Below are 24,967 nucleotides of genomic sequence, written 5' to 3' on the forward strand. Positions count from 1 at the left end.
AAATATTAAAATTACTTTATTACAGATGATTCTTTATCCAGTAGCCCTCTTCCAACAAAAAATAGTAATTACAAACAAAATATTACATTTATCCCCCTAAACTTTGTTTCTCAATGTCTTTTATACATTTTAAATCACTTTGTCATCTGTAAGGAATAGCTTTTCTCTTCTGCTATGCGACATTCACCTTTTTGCACAATCTATACAATTTAATACAGTTTAATACAGGTCTCTGGACTACGTAGAATAAAACAGCAAGATCCACCAAATGACAGGAGAGATAAAGGGAATACTGATAAACAGACTGTACAGAGACCTAACCCTCCCTCTCGCCTATTTCAGCCAATGGCAGCCGTCCCTCAGCAATACTATGGGGGATCACAGTAGTCTCTTTAATCTGGTCAATCACTTGTGCAATCAGTGCAACTGATCCAGTTCAGAGTGACCAAGGTCTAAAGCTGGACTCTGCCCGACTGCCTCGCAAAACACCTGGGAGTTATAGTAAACACAAGAGAAGTTCTAAAAATCATTTGGCCGAAATCTGCTGACATCTTCTGGAAAGTAAAATTAACCTTTCTGGCATAAAAGGAAATAACACATTGGTTGGGTACAATGGCATACTGGCTGAAGAAAACAGTTTGACCACCACATTCTGTGGTTTTTCTGTTTTCCTAACTTAGCCAAGAGAAACAACATGATTATAAATTCATGTGTGCAGGGTGGTAAGATAAAAAAGGCAAAAACTTAAGTGCAGTGTGAAAATGCTTTGTGTATAACCACAACAGAAGAGGGTAGATGATTCATAAATCAAGTCCAAATTATATCCGTGGACCCTACAACACCTAAGAGTTATATCAAAGAGAGATATCAAACAACAGATGTATTTTCACCGTCTTGTGCAAGAATTTTGGTTGTAGAGTACACTAAATATGGTTTACGCAGCCAAATATTGTAGAATTCAGCAGTTTTCCAGATAGTTGAAGAAAATTCTTTATTGTTCTGTGTTATTATAACATTTACTTTAGGGCTGAGTCTTCTAAAAACCATGAAAAACCTAAATAGACACGTTGAGTCTTCTATATTGGGTAGCATAATGTCAGTAAAATATAGCCATTGCTAATGCAAAGCTACACCTAACTAGAGTTCAAATTATGTGTAAAATCATCCTTATTCAGCATCAAACTAAATGTTGCCATTTACTCAATGCAATATGACCTAGAGTTGTGTTATCATTCACAACAGAATATCTGTATCAAGTTTCAGAACTCGCAGCTGCAAGTCAGGGAAAACCTAGCAGCTGTAAATTGAACGTTCATTTGAATACCGCTGGTCTAAAACCACATCACTGTGTCCGCATCACAACTAGTTAAGTTGTCTTTGATTTGTCAATTAGATTTCCATATTTTCAAATTCAAAATATACAATATTAACAGGTTTCCTGTACATTCCACCTCTAAAAATTATAATGCATAATCTCTGCATTTCATAGTAATACTTCCACCTCTCTCTCTCTCTCTCTCTCTCTCTCTCTCTCTCTCTCTCTCTCTCTCTCTCTCTCTCTCTCTCTCTCTCTCTCTCTCTCTCTCTCTCTCTCTCTCTCTCTCTCTCTCTCTCTCTCTCTCTCTCTCTCTCTCTCATTTTACTGAAAGAGCTCTTCCCAATTAGATCAAGGAGGGGGTGAAGACCACAACAGGCTGAGGAGGGGAGGAAACGAAGGTGGAGGGAATCAGGGAGGTCGCTGGTCAGAACATGACATCGGGTTCACCGGGGGTGAGACAGAGTGGGATGTCAGACCGGGGAAGGTTGCAGGAGCATGGCAGCAGAGATCACAGCATCACCGCCCATCCACCCAACGAGACATTCAGCAGTCACCAACCGGCAGAGGGCTAGTAAAACTCCTCATTTACGCTCCCTTTCATTCACTGTAACTATAGTCCCATGAAATGATTATTTTTTTTTCATTAAAAACACACAGGGACATTTTTAGGCAACTAAGATGGATTTGTTGAGCCAACACAAATGCTGCTGAGTGTGTTGCTCATTTGTAGCCAACTCAACAAACGACTGCGGAGTATGTTATTTTTCGTCTTTTTTAAGCACCTTTATGTCCCAATCCCATTTTCACAAAATGTACCCATGTACATGCATCCATCAACCAAGTGGGCAAAGGGACATACTGTTTCACTGGGGAATAAACATTCTATAACTACTGTATGCGCATATATGTGTGTGTGTGTGTGTGTGTGTGTGTGTGTGTGTGTGTGTAAAACTGATAATTGTTTAGTGTGGGTGAAGGCCTGTGCCAAAGTGCAAGTCATTGTTAATCACGACACCCTGTGGTGAAGCTCTGCTCGAATGTTCTTGAGGTAGACCAACAGGCATGGTTCTATTTGTCAGATAAAGTTTTTTTACTGCGTCGTGCATCGCTTTCATGGACCAACACAGGGCCAGATTAGACCAGAAAATTACTGCAAACTATTTAGGAGTGAACATTAGTTTTGATACTATTCAAGGGGAGGTTAGATGCTGCTGAAAACCCATCCCTGTTATGACGGCTGTGGACTAATAAGGCTACAGTATCCCTCAGACTGGCTGTCCACTTGGCAGGCATGAGTAAAGAGAGGTCTGTGGAAACCCAAGAGCCGAGCCAATGAGGATGCGCAAGAAATGACTCCCTTCTCTCCTTCCATCCAGCAACACATGCATCTAACTTGGCCACATAGTATTACCTGAATTTCCACTGACATCACTCGCACAGTCTCATTAAATACATAACAGTGTGTTGGCATAGATCGGACTGTGCACCCTTAACTTTGGCATCTTTGCAGCCCTGCTCACAGTACACAAAAACTCCTAACTACTCATATCAGTAAAACATTGCATAAGGTGATTTCACTGGTTAGATGTCCTCTCAGGTGGAGAATAACCCTCTCAGTTAAGTCAATTAGGCTGAAATGAAAGATTGCATACTTTTAGCTATTACTATTCGTGACACTTTGGATGTACCTGTGCTACTACTATAAAATCAGAGATACCCACTGGTACTCACTTACAACAACCTTTGCACTTTTTTCATGATCCTTCTAGACCTGTCCCAATGTGTTCTGAAACTGTCTGTTCTTTAATCTTAAGTCATACCCCTACATTACCGCCTGCCTTCTCATTCGTCAATAACTGCACATAAACAACAATCTCATTACACTTTCTATCCGTAAGATGTCTGTGCTTAAATCTTGAACTGTGAGTGATTTGAGGTAAAACAATTTTTTTTAAATGTGATTCTAAAAATTGCACACTGGATGCAAATTTTCCCACAATGCACCATATTGTGAAAGCATCACATTTATGGCAACAGAGACTAACATGGCAAAACACATTAAATAGCACTAAAGGCTACAGTAAAAATGACACTATTGCACTGTGGCTTTCTGTATATGGCCCTCAGCCATCTTGGATGAGTCTTAAGACTTCTGGGTTTCCACAGACTACTGCTAGCAGTACACTGATGTAAGAGAGCAGTGGTGATGGAGAGATACTGGGCTGAGGTAAACCCAGTCTTAGCACTGTGCAGTGTGTGTTAGACACACTGTGGGAAATAAGTGTATGTGAAGCATGTGTGGTGCATGCATGGTGCGTGTCTGTGTAGTGTCACCTCGGTGCACAAGAATTTGACTTTAAGACAATTATCGTGTTGCTTGTGTGTGTGTGTGTGTGTTCTAGGTGTACGACAGGTGGGATCCGTTGGAGATCTGAGAGGTGATGCTGGCGCTCCTGCTCATGCCCTGTTCATTTCTCCCCCCCGATGACGTCCTCCTCATAGCCTGAGGACTGTTCCTCACCCCTCCTGCGCCTCCCGCGCTACCCCTCTGATTCCCTCCTCCAGGGTGGTGGAGGCTCCAGGGTGGCGGGCCCCCAGCCAGCATGGGGTGACCCCAGGGCTGCTGTGAGCTGGAGCCCCCCTGGTGGTGATGACTATGGTGGGCGCCTCCTCCACCAGGCCAGTGGCCCCCACCCTGAGCCCCCTGGCCACCTCCTCCCCCCCAGCCTCCCTGAGAATCGGGAGCCAGGTTTGTGAGCACCATGTTGCTGAAGCCCAGTCGCATTGACTCGGAGTCAAAAGCCTCGATCTCTCGGGCCTGCCGTTCCAGCAGTGAGCGGATTCGCTCCAGGCGCTCGTTCTGCAGGGCAAGCATTTCCTCCTCAATCTACGGAGAAAAGCGAACACATGAGTTCAAAATACATTCTAAGTGATAGCGCACAAATCAAAGTCTGTCATTTGTCTGCTTTAAAAGGAGAATCAACTCAAAAGTTCACTCAACTAAAGTCTGCATATTATTGGGAAATAGAAGAATAACCCCCGGAATAAAAATCTACAATGAAATATAAAACACGAATAAAAAAAACATACAGCCCACAAAAGGGGAAATTACGTAGGAAGGGTTGAATGGCCTTTAAATTAAAGACACAATGCATGGGGACACAGTATGTGAATGTCAACAAAAGGGTAGTCCCATTACCGATATTCAAAACACAGATTTTTTGTCTACTGTCACTCCCAAATGTACTGACACACATCCTGACACTACACATCACTAGACAAAGTCCAGGGCCTTTCTTACTTTCTGCTCCAGCAGAGCCCTCCGCAGAGAAACCCTCTGCTCCAGCTCCCTCCTCTCCTTGTCGTGCTGAGCATCGGTTTGCATCTTGATCTTGCTCTGGTAGGCGTTGAGCAGCTCCAGCTCCTGCTGCAGCTGCATCCTTAAAACCTGACATTCCCCCTCCTGAGCCTCATCTAACCGCAGCTGAGGGCAGGCAAGTGAAAGAAAAAGAAAGTCATAAAGAGAGAAAGATCCAGATATATAGCTACATCTCTCTTTGTAAGCACCATAGTGTTTGTTTTTGGCCCAATGTCAGTGACATACAGTTACTTACAGGAAGCCATAAATACTAATATAATAACTTTGCTAATTTAAATATTGTTTAGCTTATGTTGTTATAAGAGTTGTGTAGAAAAACATATCTAAGTTCCTTAATGCGAGGTATTAACAATGTACGTTTTGGTTTCTTGTATTGTATCGGTACTGAGATTTTTTTAAACGATGACGGTGAGTTTAAAACTACATCAGAAAAGGAGTTCATTTTTTTATTGTTGTTACCTATGCTGTATAGGCCTTCTCTGTAGGTACTCACAGCCTGCGTAGAGAGCATTTCATTAATGGAGTGGTCGTACTGCTCGGCCAGGATGGCCAGCTTCCTGGTCTGCTCCTCCTTCAGCCTCTTGAGCACAGCCTTGTGATCAGCCTTGGGCGTGGTCTCCAGCAGATGGTTCCTGAGGGCCTTGTACTGCCTGGTCTGGGTTTTACAAGTCTCCTGGAACTGCTTTTTAATCTGAAGCTCCTTAGACTGAAGAAGACAGAAAGAAAATAAAAGAAGAAGTTGAGTAATGGAGCATGACCGCTGCAAGTGTTGTGTAAGTAAGTCTGTATATCGGGGTACGTTACAGAACTGCATCCAAGAAAAAAAACTTTGAGTCTACGAACCTTGAGGCTCTTGGGTTGCTGTCGGACCTCCATGACATGCTTGCGCCTCAGCTCCCTCTCCCTTCTCTTATTGTATTCCAGCTGGTTGGTGAGCTCGGTCTGGTGCTGGGTCCGGATCAGCTCTGCCCGCGCCCTCTGGATCGTCCCCAGATGCCTGAACTCCAGCTCCTGCATCGACTCGTGATGTCTGAGCAGCATGGCGTGCTCCAGGTCCTTCTGTGTCTGCCGTTTGTTCAGCTCCTGAAAAAGAGGAGAGAATGCTGGGTGACAGCGGTCAAACAACTAAAATCAATCAAAAACATAAAAGTGGGTGGATGTGGCTGGCTCTCTCTGTGTGACTAAGTACCTCTCTAGCAAGATCCTGCTCCACATTGTGTCTGGCGATGAGGATCCTACGTTTGAACCGCCGACACTCTAGCTCCAGGTACTGCCTCTGTCTCCTCAGCAGGTTGGCCTCCTCCTCCGCCTGGGAAGCAAGTTCTGTTAACATCACAGATTCTACAGACTGTGTGAATTCACTGCTCGGCCTGTGTAAAAGCATAATTTGGTCTTGGGCTTGCCACAGTGTACATATTGTCTGAGAGTTCCGGACCTGGAAGTGCTGGATGTTCTCTTTCTGCTTGGACAGCCACTCCTGCTTCTCTTTCTTAGGAGTCGACTGGTTCTCGCTCAGTTCCTGCCACACAGGTGTTAATTTAGTTTTCTTTCAGTATGTCAGGGCATTGGCATTCCTGGGATTTATGGATATTACAGTTTGTCAGCATGGGGTGAGCACTCACAAATTTTCTTCTTGCATTTTGCTGTTATTCAATTAATAGCAACTGTACAATCAAAACACACAGATTCTTCAAGCTCTGCCTTTTTCAGTGTATGTCAGATCAATATATATATTTTTTATTATAATAATGATTATTATTATATGACAAGAGCTGAAACAATTAGTCAATTAATTGATTAATCAATCAACAGAAAATTAATCAGCAACTAATTTGATAACTAATTCATTGTTTAAATCATTTTTCATGCAAAAATGCAAGAAGTATCTGGTTCCAGCCACTTAGGTGTGAGGATTTGCTGCTTTTCTTTGTCTTATGTGATAACAAACTGTATATCTTTGGGTTTTGGACTGATTGTCAGAAAAAACAAAACATCTGAAGACATAACCCTGGGCTTTAAAAAAAAAAAACGGTGATGGGTATCTTCCCAATTTTCTATACATATTGTAGACCAAGAGACTAAAATCATCAATTAATCAAAAAAATAACCAGCAGCCCTAATAGTGACGCCCAACTCTGCCCACCCATTGTCAATCGGGTCCAGCACATTCACATCATATTGAAATAAACAATCTTAACCAAAAAAACATACCATCAAAATAAAATAAAAGAACAATTATATAGATATGTACAGTACATATAGCAGAGCTACCTCGACCACACACCTAAAGGAGTCCAAGTGTATACTTTATTATGTATGTTTAGTTGATTTGGGTAAATCATAGACAAAATCATCATAGGTTGTGGTGGAGATGTGTGCGGTTCAAGTGTGTTACCTCTTTGAGCTGCTCCTTGCGAAGTTTATACTCCCGCTTCTGTGACTCCAGGAAGCTGCTGAGCTCCTTCTTTTGCTGCACCTGGATGTGCTGCTGGAACTTCTTCTCATCGTTGGTAAACGTCTTAAGCTACACCAAAACACAAATATTGATTAGCAGACAAGAAAAAGCTTGCTATATATAAATAATTGAATTGAACAGTATCAGTAGGCCAATGGAGTTTTCCTTTTTCTGCATACGTCTTTGTCCAGGGCCGCCTGGTGTTTTTTGAGCAGCTTCTCCATTTCCTGGGTGAAGTTGTTCCTCTGACTCTCCAGCTCTTTGTCCAGCCTCAGCCTGTGCTCATCCATCTCCCCTTTCAGCTTGTTCTCCAGGGCCATCAGGTGCTTCTGATGTTGCCGTCTCATGCGTTTGTATCCTGACATCTGCTCCCGCAGCTCCGAGTCCTGCTCGTGTTCCTGCATCTCACGGGTCACCTGCAAGATGTGGACGCAGGAGAGAATCAGCACAGTCCATTTAGATATATATTATTTGAAAAAATGTGATGAAATATAGAAATTTGGCTTGGTGTTTGTGCAGAGGGATAAAGACATCTTACTCAAATGTGTAGGTATAACAGCAATGTTGAAAGACTTAGTAGATGTATGTAATGTAGAACATTTCAAATTATTTCACAGACATTTTGTCAATCATTAAGCACTAAATATCTGGCCCTTTCTGGTATACATCCACTAATAAATTGAATTAGTAAGTGAGCTGCATGAAGGAGTAAACAAGTGTTCTCTCACGAGTGACGCTGTGCGTATGGTGGCAAAGTGCTCTCTGTTGCGGTAGTGCTTCCTTGGGGGCTGAGCTGGTGTTGGCTGGGGCTCAGAGGGTTCGTTGCGGGCTGCCTGCTCCCCAGAGAAACTCTCCTCTTCTTCCTGGAGACGTAAGGCAGCAGGATTAACATATTATATTGTTACGGTATTTAATATAGACAAAAGGAAGCATTGGGGGCATGGGACGGTTTGGGATAAGGGGAGAAACAGATCAAGATAGAACAAAGGAGAATCAGAAACAACTTTGTATGCCAAGTTTTGGGACTTGCACGAGACAGAATGGTTTTGGTCACACTCCAAAACCACGTGATCCTATATTTCCCGCACCTCAATAGCATCTTTCATTAGACATTCCCTGAATTGTATACATTATGTCCATGTCTAAAATTTGACATCGTCAATTTGCAATACAGGGTTTCTGTTATAAACTGATACCACTTGACTAATTTTCTCAGACTATACAAAGCCCCACCAGAGCAAAGGACATGTGTAAAATCGGTGAAGTACCCCTTTAATCAATAATGAAAATAATGCACTACATCCTTCCTCTAAAGCTGTGTGTCGGTGTATCTTTACCCACCGGTTTGAGGTGTATGACGGAGCTGTTGGACATGACGGTGTGGTCTCCCTCCATCAGTTCCAGTTCGCTGCGGCTGTCCTGGGCCGCTTCGTTCAGACTGTTGACAGAGCTGCTCTGGGAGCTGGCGCTGATGGACATGCTGGGAATGGACTGATTACTGCCGACACTGTTCACCGTTCCTGTCCGACCTCCGCCCGGCTCCAGCTCCTGGAGACAGAGCGGAAAGGAACTCTTCTTGTTGAGAACTCTTGGCCCCAGACGGAACATTCACATGCCTCCCTCCCCCCCCCTTCACTCGCTTGCATGAGCGAGCAACTGCCACCGCCTGTTGCTGATTGGCTGGAATAGTGTTTTGTGGCTCTTGCTCACCTTTCGGTTTGTTTTCCATTTACAGAGCCAGGGCTGTGTAGGAACACTGGATTCTTTTTCAGCGCACACAGAAAATAGAGAGCTAGGTGACCGTGAGAAAACATACACTGAATTTGACAGAAAGTGTAGTGGTTTAACATCGCTTACTACACCTTTAATATACAAAACATCCACACACCTCGTCTCCATCCTGGGCTTCTGCTGTGGGTCCGTTGTGGGCCTCTTGAAGGAGGATCTTCTTCATCTTCCTGTACTGCAGGTTGTCAAGCTCCCGCACTGCATCCTTGGTCCTCTGAATAAGATCCATCAGCACGGAGTCCGGACGTTCACGCTGCAGAAACGCATGCTGGAGGGAAGGGTGAAGAAAACAAACCAGAATGACTGAGAGCTTTTGGAGTAGATCAACGTGTGAAGTTGTTTTTGTGCCATAAACTGCACAAACGTAAAATATTCAATATCCCAAGAAGGAACCCTCCCAGTTAGCTCCGAGCGCGGAATTGGCTATTAGTTTCAGTATTCTGGTCAGAACACTATATTTAATGAGGCGGTGGATGGTTTTGCACTGAAACTACAGAAAGAAAGGCCTGTATTAAGTAAGACAGCACAACTCACATTGTTCCTAGTGTTTATAGCTGTTTATTTTACATTGCTAACATTTGTTAGGCTCTATGATCAATGCAAACAGTGTAGTAGAGTGGATCATGCAGATGATGGCCAGTTGTCAATATTGACAAAGATATAAGAATAAAATCAGAGCTGACAAAAACAGGATTTTTAGAATGATTAGCAGGCACTTTGCTAGAAGTCAAAGTTAGGCCAGAAGTCCAATTAAAGAAGATCACAGTGAGAAGCAGTTAAAAGAACAATGTAACACTTTTGGAACTTGACATTTAAAAAAGGAAGACACAGTATGCAGTGCTTCTATACCCCAAGGACAACTTCCATTAGCATTAGTGGACTTAGTGACAGCTGCTCAGTTACTTAACAATGGATGCAGAAGTCGCATCTCTACAGTAATTACATCTGTGTTCTTTCTACAAAACCGAGCTCTGTGTGTACTGTCTGTACATGTTCTTTTGTGTGTGTGTGTGTGTGTGTGTGTGCGTGTGTGTGTGTGTGCAGAAGTAAAGGATTAGTTAATCAGAACAGACTTACACCCAGCATATCGTCAGAGTGTGGTCTGTCCTGGGGGATTTTCTGAAGGCAAGAATCAATAAAGTTTCTAAAGTAATCCGTCCTGAAACAAAGATGACAAGACAAAGGGTCAGACACTGATACCGCCTTTAACAAAAGTAAACCTCATCATTTTAGAAACATACAACTTACATGTATGTGCTCATGCTCATATGTGTGTGTGTGTGGGGGGGGGGGGGTGCATCTCACCATTCACTGGATTGCAGTGTGGGGCTCTCATTCTGCGCTATGTGGTATAAGGCACTCATTGCATTCATGTTAAACAAGGGAGGCTTCCTCTCGGGCTGGAACAGAAATGACCGTCAGTATGTATTCCTGTCACCGGTTTATTAACATATCTTAAGTTTCAGATGAAAATGTTTTGCCTTACTTTAACTGATCATAACTGAAGATATTGGACTGTTTTACTGCGGAGTTCGTAAACATTACTTGTTTAACCAAATCTTATATCAAACAAATCTTAGTCAGACAACATTACGTAAGTAGATGTACAGTAGTTACTGGTGTTAGTCCTTGTGTTCAAAGACCTGTCGATCAATAGCAAATTCTGCGTTTAGAATGGTAGGCCATGATTTGTTTACATCTGGATAAAATATTGTGTATTTAAGTATACACTCATTTTTATAGAAAAATATTCTTTCTACTGCAGTTCCATTTTAAAAGATAAAATACAGACATACTGTCACCTACCTAATTCTATACAGGTGATCCCTAAGGACCAGATATCCACCTTCCCATCATACTGGCCCTCGTCCATAGCTAGAATGACCTCCGGGGCCATCCTGGATAAAGGGAGGAGAAAGATAAGTGAAGGTGAAAGTCCTTTTAAAAAAAGAGAGAGAAGACTTTCAAAGATACTCATTCGCACTTCCGTCTTTATGTGGAAAAAAAGAAGACCGTACCTTTGTTTTAATATTAATCTGCAAACTAAAACACACTGTCACTTTGTTGGAATTAAATAATGATGTTATTCATGAGTCATCTAAGTTATTTCTCAATGGCATAAATAACACCAAAAAAGCATAATATTCTGTAAATAGAGTATATAATCCTGAAGATGATGTCTCCATCCTGAGCATACATTGCCCTCAACAATCACAGCAGTAGAGCATTTGAATACATCAGCAGGATGCTTTTTAAGTATGTGTGCAAATAAAAGGTAAATACTCAAATCCATTTCATGAGCCAATGCTTCTTTAAGCAGACATTCAATAAGAGACTGTTCATTATGTCAATATTTTGGTCAGCTCAACATTTAATACATAAAATAGTTTCAATTCTTTCAGTTTTCACTTACCAATATGGTGTTCCCACAAAGGAGTTGGCAGGTGAGGCAATGGAGGCAGAGCCAAAGTCTGCCAGTTTGACCAGCCCAGGCTCAGTCAGCAGAATGTTACCTGCCTTCACATCCCTGAGAGAGAGAGAGAGAGAGAGAGAGAAAAAAAAAAAGAACGTGTGAGAGAGCAGGGGGAAACAGTGTTTACAGAAGCTTCTTAATAACCAATAAATCAATATGCCATATAAAAATCATTCACCTGTGGATCATATTGTGGGAATGAAGGTAGGCCAGCCCTTGCAGAGCACCATGTGTAATGGCAGCAATCTCTACTTCTTGTAAAGGTTTTTTATGAACTGAAGGAGGAAAAACAGTTTGAGCAGTAATCGACAGCAGCTGATGAAGACACATCAATGTCCAGGTTTCTTTTCTGTGAGCTCATGTAGCCAGTCCTACATCTCATCTCTTGTGGAAGGGTCAAATCTGTTCACAAAAAAACATGCAACACCTGCTCACCTTCTAGCAGATCGGAGGCTGAGCCGAGACAGTACTCCATCACCAGCTGGAAACAAGAGATAAAGTCAAGAATAGCAATGTATAGATACCCTTACACATTGTATAATGAGATCATCTTCCAGTTGTAAATTGTTGTTAACAGGTGACTTACCCATGCTGTGTGCTCACGGAGGTAACAACCTTTGTATTCTATACTGTTGGGGTGCCGGATCCTCTGGAGAAACTTCACCTCCTTTATAATATCCTGCCATTTCTGTCGGAGGAAAGAAGGGAAACAAAACAGGCAATGCATTGCTTGGATTTATGCATTGGAGGTGACTGCATATGTGTGTGCGCAAAAGATTGTGTATGGTGGTTCTCTCACAGATTATGTGTAATCTCATTATAGCTAATCTGAAATCATGAGCAGAGTGAACTGTACCTGGGACAGTGAAAGCACACACACACACACACACACACACACACACACACACACACACACACACACACACACACACACACACACACACACACACACACACACACACACACACGTGACCTTTCACTATTTGACATGAATATTTATTGATGATATCAGCACAACATTTGTTATATAAAGATAAATGTCAAGATCTTGTACTGTCAGAAACACAAAGAGCAGCTGGCTAAAACGATGTGAGGTGTATGGTCATGGTTTGATACATTTACAAACTAAAATATAAAAAAATTTGTTAATGTTCAAAGTAAAATACTTCCCATTCTGTGTGAAAATGTTTATGGTTAAGGTTTGAACTATTATAGAAATATAATCAATCTCGTCTCACCTCATTAGACTGTTTGCCATTGTAGGACATCTTTTTAATTGCCACCACCTCATTTGTGCGTACATCCCGTGCCTGGGAAACACAAAGTTCACTGTCAGTACATATTTCAACCATAACATACAGTACATCTAATTCTCTGTACATTATCTCTCAGCGAGGATGTGGTTTTTCAAGACCTCTTGTACTTTTTTTAAACCACACTGTGTGTAGTGTTCAAGAACAACAAGTCAGATCAGAAAGCTAGGGTGAGTCATATCACTCCGCTGTACCTTTGTGTTATTAAACTCCAACATGGGGTGGTAAAAATAACTTACAGTTAGTAAGTGTTAGACAAACTCTGGCAAATTTTAAGTAGGGCTAAACAATTAATCAACATGTTATCAAAATTGCTATACAGCCTACTACAATTCTTAAAGCGCCCATATTATGCTCATTTTCAGGTTCATAACTGTATTTTAAGGTTGTACCAGAATAGGTTTACATGGTTTAATTTTCAAAAAACACCATATTTTTGTTGTACTGCACAGCTCTCTCTCACTGCTGCAGATCCTCTTTTCACCTGGTTTCTGTTTTAGCTACAGAGTGAGACCTCTTTTCATCTTCTTCTTCTGTACTATCTTTGATTGCACTCGCACATGCGCAGTAGCTCAGATGTAGAGCATGTCAGCTAGCTAACTCTAGAGACAGTAAAAGAAAGCCTGTTTCTCCAACTTTGGTCAGTTACAAGGCAGGTTTAGCTGGGAGACTTCTAAATGAGGGCGCACATGTAAGTAGTTCTTTTGTAGATTATGGTGAACTTGTGTGTGTTGTAGCAGTGCTTTGCTATTGAGAACGACGTAGCATGCTAGCGTTAGCCGGCTAACGCTAGCATTAGCAGACTAACGCTAACGCTACAAGCTAACGGTTGTGGTTGCCAGCTCATTTCGGACTGTGACGTCACAGTCCGAGGCTGATTTTGAACAGCTCACTAGGAGACTGAAAGCAGGACACATTCAGAAACCGTATCTCACTCAAAACACCATGGATGGATTTTTTCCAAAGTTTGTATGTGTGTGGAAGCACCAGAGACACAAAAGAACACCCCAAATCCCTGAAAACGTGTTTTTTTCATAATATGGGCACTTTAAATCACAAGAGTGTTGAAGGTGATTTTAAATTAAATATTGTCGTGCTGCAGAGATGTCCTGGATTACACATCATATTCTACAGACTTAAGAAAACATCTTTGTTTAGTTAAGATCCTCACAAAAAAAAAAAAAAAAAAAATCACACCACAACAATTTGAATATGTTTTTCAAGGATAATGAAAATAATGATGTAAAAATAATCATTCCCTCCAATATCGCAATTGCAATATCAGTCAAAATAATCGCAACTTCGCTGTGGGAGCGGAGGAGATTGAGTCACTTAGTTACCCTGCTTGCTTTTCATGGTTGTAAATAGAACTTTTGGCCCAACTTTTGTAGCAATCCACAGACAGAAGGGAAACGAAAGGGGAGTGAGGGGACAGTCAACGACAGTGCTGCAAGCCGCGATAGCTGTTTCTAAGCTCCTCCCCCTGCTGATTTTGATAGATAATTGTTCATAAATTGTAATTGTTCATCTATTGTAATATGTTCTTATGTGAGTGCTCTGATTAATAAATGCATTTCAAAATAGGCCATATATCATGATTTCTTCGAATAATCCAAGCAATTCTTTGTAAAATCACACCCCATATAGCCCGAATGGAATGATCCTGTTTCATAATCACATTTTCCGCCACTGCGACGATTCGTGTGTTAGATTAGCAGTCAGAATGAGGCTCCTTAGATCAAATTTTCAAATAGTCGACTATTCAGAGTCACCCCTAATATACTGAATAAAGTTTTCCTGTATTATCATATCCCTGATTAACAAATCTATAAATTACATTTCTCTTTTTTGTGAGTCAGCGTGAAGATGTAGTTGCCTTACAAAGTAGACAGCGCCAAAGCTGCCATGGCCAATCTCTCGGAGGTCAGAGAAAAGCTTTTCTGGGTCTTCTTTGAAGAAAAGCTCAGCCACATCCGGATCCTTCAGGCTCCCTGCCCTTACAGAGGAGGGCATCCTGGTTAATGTAGTCCCTGGTCACCCACGCAAAGGGGATGGGACTATCTGGGTGCTGAGCTACACCAAAGCAGCTGAAGATTCATCTGCAGTAATGGATGGGCCTAAGGAACCAGCACATGGGCACCTAGATGGACAGAAGCAGAGTCACAGAGACAGAGGTGTTAACTCCCTGATCCGACACAGTATGAAGACGAGTCTATTTGCACGTATATGTATTAATTATAGTGTGTTCTAGACCTACTCTATCTGTAAAGTGTCCTGGGTTAACTCATGTTGTGATTTGACACTATAAATAAAATAGAATTGAATAAAGATGCAAGTGAGAAAGGTAAATGGCCAAATTTTGAAAGGAGGAAATACACAAATCCAAATCTAAAACATGATGGACTCAAAGTCACATTTTATCAAACTCTGCTTTTCATCCATTCCAACCACAACACACAATAAAGACACTCTACGAAAGGAAACAAAAATAAAATGCTGTGATACATAGGCTGGAAAAAGGTGTTTCAGGAACTGACTGCAGGGCTCCAGAACAACTCTCTACATTGGCCGGACTGGAGCCAGCCTGTCATTTTTTACTTCAGTGATTTCATATGTTCATGCAAAAAATTTGGCCACATACAAACAACTAAAGACAGCACAACGTTTCTTCAGAAAGGTCAGAGGCTCCTGAAGTATCTTAAACCTGCTGATTTTAGCCACTAGTCACACCTTCAAGTGCTGACCCTAATATAATCTACTAATTGCAGTCATCACAAGTGCATCAGTTCAGATTGCTTCAGCAATTATTGCAGATCTGCAAGCTACTGGAATGACTGGGCAATGCAAATATCCCAGCTCGATGATCGATTTAATGTCCCCTGCTATGGAGGTGGCCTACAGTAATGGGGTTTGAGCTGCACTGAATGATCAATTAGAGGACCTTGAGTTACATTTTATTGTGTACTTTAAAATGGATGCAATTTTGGTCTCGCTAATTAATTTAACATGCATGTAAAGTTATGTATGTGTTCACATGCAAAGTTTTCTACCACATACTCATAATACTGAGTGTATGTATATGCATATATTGTATATTTTATACCTTATACAGCAAATTCTCCAAACCTCTAAAGGTCTTTTCTTGGGATATACTTAGGCCTGTCGCGATAGTCAATAAATCGAGTTATCGCATGATAAAAAAAATGAGCTCGATAATTTTTCCGGCCGCGATAATTTGCATTTGCATGCTTGTTTGTTTTCCTCGTCTCTCTCTACCAAAGAGACTGGAGGACCACTCTCGGTTCCTTAGCGTAACGAGGAGTGAACCCTCTTGTCAGTCGCATGGTCTTTGTGGGGGCGGGACTCCAGGTGGAGAGAGAGAGACAGAGACTGACAAACGCTAGTTGAGAGTTGGAGCAGGGTTTCCCGCAGCACTTTGCAGTTAAGGCGCCGTCAAAAAGAAAGTATATGAGCGATATCAACCGTGTTACTCGGCGTCCCGTTATCTCCCTTTCATTCCAAACCACACAGCTGACAACCTGCAGGTGGAGGCGGTGGAGACGGGCTCGGACATACACGCCGCTGTGGACTCGTCAGTCTCGCAAGCGGTTTCAGGAAAGTGGCTGCATGTGTCCGACAATGCACCGAACATTAACGGTACAAGCCTACAGCTGTCCGCGGACACGGAGTGTGGAAAGTATGTCAGAGTTGCACCGTGTGTGTGTGTGTGTGTGTGTGTGTGTGTGTGTGTGTGTGTGTGTGTGTGTGTGTGTGTCGGCCCGCCCCCACGAAGCTCCGACCTGCAGAGGAGCAGAAGCCGCACCTTTGCCAAAATGAAAACTGAAAAACAAAACTATTTTGGTACATTTACTCGCCATGTGGCAGATAGCCATACAGATAGATTTAATTTATTAATTATATATTATTTAAATTTAATATTTAGTATTAAATAATTGTAAAATTTAGTATAGAGTCTGTAGTCTGAGAACTTACGTGTCACAAACGGCAATTCCACAACTGTACATCAGCGTGAAAGACGACATAGGCTACTAAAGGAGATCAAAGACATATTGTGGATATTTAAAATGTCTTACAGTTCCAGTGTTAAATATTCTTTAGAAATAAAAGTGTATTGATCTTTGAAAAGGTGTACCTGGATTATTATGCCATTATCATATTAGATGCAAATGGTCTCTCGATGACAATATTATCGTTTATCGCAATAATTTCTGGGACAATTTATCGTCCAGCAAAATTTGTTATCGTGACAGGCCTAGATATACTGTGGAAACACACACAAACAAACAAAGAGACAGTTCTACTAATCGAGGGTTGTATTAGGCTTCATATTAATTTGTATGTCAATGCCCTATATGTTGTATTGTATAGGTGACACTGCTATGATGTGCATGTGCTGTTTGTTTAATAGGTATTTAATTGTACTTGTTTTTGTCAGATCAGCTTTTTTAAGTTACAATAATTACTAAAATAATTTCGGGGTTGTAGCTTTTACTGTGACTGATGCCGGTTAGTTAACTAAGCTTGCAGACCCACATCATCCGTTGTTCTTTGAACATACGCTTTAACATTTTGAGCAGGGATACATCATGCCCAGGATGAGGTAAAAGAAAAGAAACCAATTTGTCTCATGTGACATTATGGCTTGATGTCAAACATACCTTATGTGTATGTGTATGTGTATACTTACAGGGGGGTACACCTAAAGAGTGGAAAGGAAATGTACAAAGCACTCACCTCTAGTTTGTACTTTTCCTTTTCCCAAATGTTAACCACCAACATGGAATAAAAGAATTACTCCACCTATTTCAACCTCACCTACATGTCTTGCTTCGGCCAGAAATTGGCAACAACCCCATCCATACCTTAACACCACACGTATGTCATTACAGAAACACTGAGTGGGAAAACTGATAGTTGCCTCATTCGGTTTATCTTTGGTTCTGCAGCACCGCTAGCCTAGCCTGGGAGCCTGCTGTACCAAAACCACATTGCTGGCTTAATGTCACAAGGTTTCTCCTGCTGAAAAGCTATCTAGCTGACTGAGAAAAAAAAATAAAAAACACAAAAGTGAAACTTGTATACCAAGACACACAGCCCTCAAGGACAATAAATATCTTAGTGGAGAGAAGCTAAAAACTGCTGTTGGAAACAAGCTTTAGTAACACGAGCAGAGAAGTCTTTTTGAATTCTAGGGAATCTAGTCATTCACTTTTTGGTCTAATTCTGTCACAATGCTTGCAGCAAGATACGCATTATAATACATATGTTTGGCTGCTAAATGTGTCCCAACTACACCAAACCTCGTTGGTTTGGTTGAAAGAAGCAATATGAATCAAAGTTTAAACCTTACACTGAATATTCAGGCGTAAGGATGTTTCTCTTGTGCACAGTGACTTAAATCAAGCATGGCCTTATTCTGTAGACATGCCATCCAATCTGACTTAATGTTGGACAATGATTCAGTTTCTAGCAGGACAATGGTCTTAAATAATGCACTAAGGACAAAAAGAGTGAAGTTAGGCAAATGTACTGCCTGTGTGCAAAAATCTCAACAGTGCAGACGAGACACGATGATACAATATTTTTAAATTACATTACAGATTCAAGCTATAAGGTAAACTTGACATTCAGTATATTAAAAGACAGACCCCTCTGTGTCTGTGTGAAAGGCAGAAAAGCTTAGAAGTAGTGTTGACAAAGTACTCTAAATGATTAATATCCTAGCAGACAAAACTCTCACCCCGCCCCAAATAAGCATCACATACTGACAAAGCATGAACATTAGCAGCAACAAAACAATGTTATAAATACTCTGCTGTCAAAGCTCTGTACTTTTAAAGAAAGACTTTTCCCACCTAACATATACTTCCTCATGAATGCGTGAATCAGCACACAATGATTTGGCATTTTACAATGTGAGACCGCAAGCTAGGTTGCTAAAAAGCATACTATTATTTACCCGTATAAAGTGCTTATTTACTTTGGGCAATATTAAGATAGCCATACACAGAATCATCCTTTAATTAAAAAGGAAATGTGATCACAATGGACGCCTCCTTATAACAATGGTATGATTAATTCCTCTTAATTAAAGCTGCACTCACTAAAACAAATAGTTCCATGTCTTACAAGGATTTTGCTAGTTGCTATAAGGAAATGACCTCATTTCCATATAGTTTCTAGACTATTTTCTAATAGATGTGCTTTCTAAATCATTGGTTTTTTAAGACAATGTTGGCCTGTCTTCACTATTTTTAACCAATACTAATTATAAATATTACATTTTTAGAGGTTTGAGTGAGTTATGCTTGTATAAAGAATCCACTGGTAGCTCAGTGGACTGGAGTGTGTCCAGCCCATTACCTGTGTAGCATTAAATGGTCATGCTCTAAGAGATGGATGACTTACTAATGAACAAGAAAACTGTATTTAAGAGCATCTTGGTTCCTGTGGCAGGGTTGGATCAGTGGTAGAGCAGGAGCACATGTACTGAGAGGTTTATGCCTCGACGCAGAGGTCCAGGGTTCGAATCAGACCTGTGACAATTTCCTGCATGTCTTCTCCCTCTCTCCCCCCTTTCTCACCTAGCTGCCCTGTCAAAAATTAAGGGGCGAAAAGCCCAAAAAATAATCTTTAAAAAAAAAATAATAAAAAAAAGAGCATCTTAGTTCCTTAATTACATTGCCTGATGAAACAGGATAATTTAATGGGACAAAGGGAGGGAGGCATAACTTAAAAGCATAACCAATTGAAAAAAATCAGAAATGGAAAGGACAGTTTTTCTTGATGTTAAATTAGAAAGGTTGGAGTTGTTCAAATGTTGTGATGGTTTTATTGACACACACACACACACACACACACACACACACACACACACACACACACACACACACACACACACACACACACACACACACACACACACACACACACACACACACACACACACAAAGTTGTTTTGCTTTACTGCTCAAGAAAATGGATTCTCTTTGTGTATTATGTGAATTGATTTCCTCTGCACTGTAAAATCACCAAGAAGCCTAATGAAGAGACAGCCAATACACCAAGCTGAGTAGCAAAGGGTGTCAAAGAGAGGAAAAGAGAGAGAGTGTGCACGCGGGAGAGAGAGAGAATGGAGAGGGATGATAAATAATCAAATACGTTATTGATCGCCATTGTGAAATTCTCTTAGCTGCACAGGGTCAGTTACAGAGGAGCAACCCTGGAGCAATCCTGCTGTCTGCTGATTTATCAAAATGCAGATAAAAGATGTACAAAAGATGTTCAAGATATGAAAGATAAAAGAAAAGAATACAAAGGAAAAGCTGTTTAAAACACAGTGTAAGATATCCATCCATCACAGTTCCTTTACATTTTTTTTTGCTGTTTGAAATCCAAACAAAACAGTTACGATCATTAATCCAGCTCCAAAGTAACACTTTTTTGCTCAATAGCCAACTGTCCCGGGTCGTATTGTGACTAGCTACAATTACAGTTTTTTGTTTGAGTTATTTGGGCTGATTACGCTTTCTCTGTGCGGACATCTCCCTGACTCTCCTGAATTTGCTGCACCTGCTAAAGCGGGACAACTTGCACCGTTATGAGTATTTTAGGTACATGTAGTTGACCTCAGCAAAGCTTCAACCTTAAATGTAAAGCTGAAAAGAAATCTAATCAACCAGAATAACTGATATCACCTCTGTGGGTGTGCAGGCCTTTTCTACAGAACTGTGGAAACGCAGTAGTCATTTGGATTTTCTTCATTTCACACACACACGCACACCTCAACAGAAATATATGCGGCATATACTTTCATTAGACATACTTTCAAAATGTCCCTCAGCAAGATGCTAAATGTATTTCTAAATAATTCAAAGTAGGAATGCAGTGAGCGGGTGTATATTATTAAATGGTCATAGTTTAGCCCAAATACTTAGACTTGTGTTGTAAAATTGTAAATATGCAACTTTATGACAACAATATAGTTAAAATGTTCATAAGCCTAAAAATGGCAGCCAATATGCTGAGTTTAGATATTGAATTCCATAGAAGAGAGAAAAGATGGGTTAGATGCATCCTTACTTTAAAGATCAGCCAAATGCCTATTTAAAACAGCACTGCACAGCGGTTTGTTCCGAGACAATGTTACTTTCATGACCTACATTTGTGCTGTTGTTCAAATGGCTTACACACCATGTTTCTATCCCCCAAGATGAAGGGTGGGGTGTCCGTGCTCCTGCTCCCCAGACTGATTACAGATCGTGGCTTTCACTGAGTGGAGGAAGTGAACACTCTAGCTACCAAATGTTAACAACACATTCCGATTTGTGGTACTCTAAAGATGATGGTGACAGGGGAGAGGAGTGGAGTGACCAAACACTAAGAGGATTTGACCCATCCCGTTCCACTCACCAAGCTCCATTTACACTCTTCCTGTTGGCATAAATGACCCGAACATCAACACACACACAGTTGGGTAAAAAAGAAGACAATCTCCCTGTCGCCCCTTCAACAACAAGACATACAGGCATTTAAACAACGTTTATAAAGTCCTCTCAGTGGATGTCAGAGTAACTTGAGACAGAATCATAGACTGTTTAAAGTTCAAAATAATCTCAAAAAATGTGTAAAATTTGAGACTGAAGCTGATGAAGATCAAGTAATTGAAATGTCAATGTGCATCCTATAATTTCAGAAAATGGCAGACCCGCCAATAAAAAAAAAGATCACAAAAAAGAAAAGAAAATGGCAGACCCGCAACTATTGTGGATATTAATTATTGTCTGTGTGTCCTCTGTAAATCACCTAAAAATATATTTTTGATGCGTCTATCCTCTAGGACTGTGCAATTAATAATAATTTTAAAGACAATGAGTAATCGTGTTAAATAATCATAATTTCAATATTGACCAAAATAATTGTGATTATGATTTTGTCCATAATCGAGCAGCCCGACTATCCTCCCTGTTTTACTTCTTGCTCTCAGTCTGACTCATCAAATACGCAATCATTGTTTTCCAACTGTTCAGCAGCCATCCTCAATCAAAGACCTTGACCAGATGCCTAGGAATTCCTTTGAAGGAAGAGGACCATAACTTTATTATCTATTTTTTTTTTAAATTGCCATGTAACTGAAGATGTCACTGTCAGTTGGGTTAGTCAACACAGCTAACACCTGAGGATCACTGTCAATTGATTAGCCATTAGTTTTCACAATGCGATTAAATATAAAAGCACTGTAACATTACAATCAGTAACCTAAAAAATGGGGGGCATACTATGCCTTTTATAACTGCATTACACATTTCAAAACACACAAAAAAAACATTATGATGGCAGTACTGCAGTGGGTCATATTATTGAAATGACACTCGTTCTGCAGAGGCTGACTGCCACTGACTGACTTGGATCTAGACTTTAGCAAGCAGCGCTGGCTTTGCTTCAATGTCTAATCCATTATTCCTGGGAGACACTTACATCCATTATGCAGTGTGCTCATATTCTGCACCCCCTGTTTTAACTCTGACACACAAGAAACATAACTTTGCATCTATAGGCTTCTCATGCATTGAGATGTTTACAGTCAATAACCGCTGCATACTTTTCATCATCAGCTGGCAGCAAGTCCTTGAAAGTAGCTAAAGGGGAGTTGTTCCAGCCTTAGAATGCACTGTTGTTTTGACAAGCATGCAGGTGCATAAATAAACAATTGAAATGTGTGCAGATCAGGAAATGTTATAAAGAACATAGGAAAACAGGGACAGGCAGCCTAGCACAAATACGTGATAACAGAGGACAAGTCGTACCTGCCAGGCTGCATTAATAACATGGACAGCTGTTCATCGCAGTCTAAAGACACGAACAAAGATAGGTGGACTAGTCATACTGCAGTGCTTATTGAACAAACAGAGCCAGTGTATATGGCACATAAAACATAGAGCATGTGTAGGCTAGTTGTTTGGGTATCAGTCATCAAACCTGGACATCGCATTTGACAGATCACTACAATAGAGCGCAACGTCTCTTATTGGTTAGTTAACGTTAAATGGTAAACTTGATGTCACAACACTGACGTTATGCGTGATTTAACCATATTCAAAGTGTTATGGTAAATCGTTGTGTAGCGATTCCCTGTGTCATGCATACATTAATCGGCGAAGTCACAGATAAGCCAAGCAGAAGAGTAGCTGACTGAGTGATAGCCAGTGTTATGCAATAACAACACAGAAAACTGAGGAATGCGACTCACGTCAGTGCACAAAAAAACCCATCAGCAGCAGATGGACGCAAGCTCTCCTCGTCGCTTACACAATCATACTCACAATGACTTGTCAGACTCTCCTGCTTGTAAACACAATGCCAGGACATGTACGTGCGACAGACAGAAAGGCTTGACCCAATGTCACCTACCGTCACACAGTTAGCTATTCAGACAGTATGTGACTCATCATGCTGTCCTTTACAGATAAGCAAACTTCCAAAACAGACACCTCCAAAGCAGAGTTTCAGCCAGCACAGTGCACATAAACAAAAACGAGGGAGTGGCACGTACAGCTTGCAACGATAGTTGCATAAAGCGGATTAGCAAACTAACGTAGCTAGCTAACGCTTCTTAGGCAAAGCAATCCGTTGCCATTATTTACACCAAACCACTCACAATTTAGCTCGCTAGCCCTACTCCCCATACGTATTTTTTTCCTAGGATGGCGAAGGCATAGAGAAGGCATGCCCCGCCCTACTCTTACTCTAATTGGCTTGTATTCGCTGCTTTCGTTGGTGGTTAGGTGGCAAGAGGAGTAGGATTGGTTAGGGTAAGCATGTCAAGGTGAGCCAATCAGAGGCAAAGTAAGGCAGAGTAGGGCGGGACATGCCTTCGCCATCCTGGAAAAAATATACTCGCTGCCCGTACATTGTATTTTTGCTGATGAGTTACACTGACATTCAAAACAAACGCCTTTATGCTAACAAGAGATCTCTGAAGTTACCCAGTGCGGCAGACTAAAATCTGTCGATGCGACAGAACGTACAAGTTGTGACAGCAACTTTTGGTTAACGTTAGCTAGCTAGCTGTCGAATAGCAATCAAGCCAGCGAGAATCTGAAATCCACTGCATATTGGAGAACAAATCTAGCTACCCATTGTCAGTTAGCAGAAAGCTAAAGTTAGCGACAAACTCACCCGGTTAAAATGAATCCACGCAGGTTGCGAAATGGTGTGTAAACGGCTGGTTAATCCAGTCGCAGAGTAACGTTAGCTAGCTAAGTAGCTGACGCTAAAATCACAGACGAGGCATTGCAGTCCAGAGAAATCAAAGTGTGAACTCGTTAGCTATGAATTAGCAATGCTAATCTAGCCGCACAATTGCACTGCCCACGACGATCACACTGACTTCTATCTATATAGTTCACTTTAGCAATAACCGTTGTTTTTGTCACGTATACTGGTCGGCCGCAGGGATAATTTATACCAACGTGAAGCAAGCTGCTGTGGCTAACGACTGCCAAGCGTTAGCAGTCACAACGAACTGGTAGGCAGGCAAGCTACTGGCAAACTAGCTACATAGCTGCTAACGTCAAAGTTTCTCTCTTCAATAGGCAGTTCCCCTAAAAATGGCGGCGAGGAGAATCGCCTCCCTTCCATCGTGAAGGAATCAAGGAGCAAATTAATCGGAAAAAGCACAGAATCGGATCGGTACAAGAGTACACGTGTGACAGTTTTGGAGAGGCTTGTGGATGCTCAACAGCTGTACACTACTAGGGTACACGTTGCCCCCCCTTAATCTCAGTTTGGTACTGCTGTGGCATCCAACAACTGCATCTGGATGGAGAGAGACATCCACATGTGTCCTAGTGCATTTTATAGCAGGGGATAACAATATCAACGATGGTCGGATCTCAATGTGTGTAGTGTGTTTGGTCGGATGCACTTTCAGTCACTGAGCTCCTAACCTGATTAACAGTTTCAGTCTTAATCTGGTGTCACTGTCTACTATAAATAGCCCGTCGTTAACTCACAGACAATGTGACAAACTTTTTTATGTATCCAGGTCCTCTCAAGATGTTAGGAATGGCTGTCCAGGGACCACGCTGCAGTTCATCAGTCCTTGAACGTAGTATGATGAGAAGAGTGGGGTTTGACTCAGAACACCATAATTTATTCTAGTACACAGTAGTGCGGACTACAGTCTAGTTTTGTACTGAAATATAATTGCAAAACTATG

General features: G+C 41.3%; 1 protein-coding gene across 3 annotated transcripts; it reads right to left on the minus strand.

Annotated features, from left to right (window-relative positions):
- On the minus strand, positions 1–24,596 carry taok1b (TAO kinase 1b). Of its 3 annotated transcripts, none has more exons than XM_039777070.1 (21): positions 23,926–24,596; positions 14,608–14,866; positions 12,652–12,723; positions 12,000–12,101; positions 11,849–11,894; positions 11,592–11,688; positions 11,354–11,467; positions 10,747–10,838; positions 10,246–10,339; positions 10,018–10,099; positions 9,041–9,208; positions 8,494–8,700; positions 7,881–8,015; positions 7,332–7,568; positions 7,093–7,221; positions 6,133–6,216; positions 5,887–6,006; positions 5,541–5,780; positions 5,191–5,403; positions 4,620–4,802; positions 1–4,205 (listed from the first exon to the last, which is right to left on the minus strand). In XM_039777070.1, the coding sequence occupies exons 2-21, from the start codon at positions 14,737–14,739 to the stop codon at positions 3,717–3,719; spliced, it is 3,036 nt and encodes a 1,011-aa protein (XP_039633004.1). In that variant the 5' UTR covers positions 14,740–14,866; positions 23,926–24,596; the 3' UTR covers positions 1–3,716. The 3 variants fall into 3 exon arrangements, with proteins under 3 accessions (XP_039633004.1, XP_039633005.1, XP_039633006.1); XM_039777071.1 differs by lacking the exon at positions 23,926–24,596 and adding an exon at positions 23,158–23,404; XM_039777072.1 differs by lacking the exon at positions 23,926–24,596 and adding an exon at positions 22,997–23,125.
- Between the last annotated feature and the right edge of the window lie 371 nt (positions 24,597–24,967).

Source organism: Perca fluviatilis, chromosome 16 (assembly GCF_010015445.1).
Source record: "Perca fluviatilis chromosome 16, GENO_Pfluv_1.0, whole genome shotgun sequence".
NCBI lineage: Eukaryota > Metazoa > Chordata > Actinopteri > Perciformes > Percidae > Perca > Perca fluviatilis.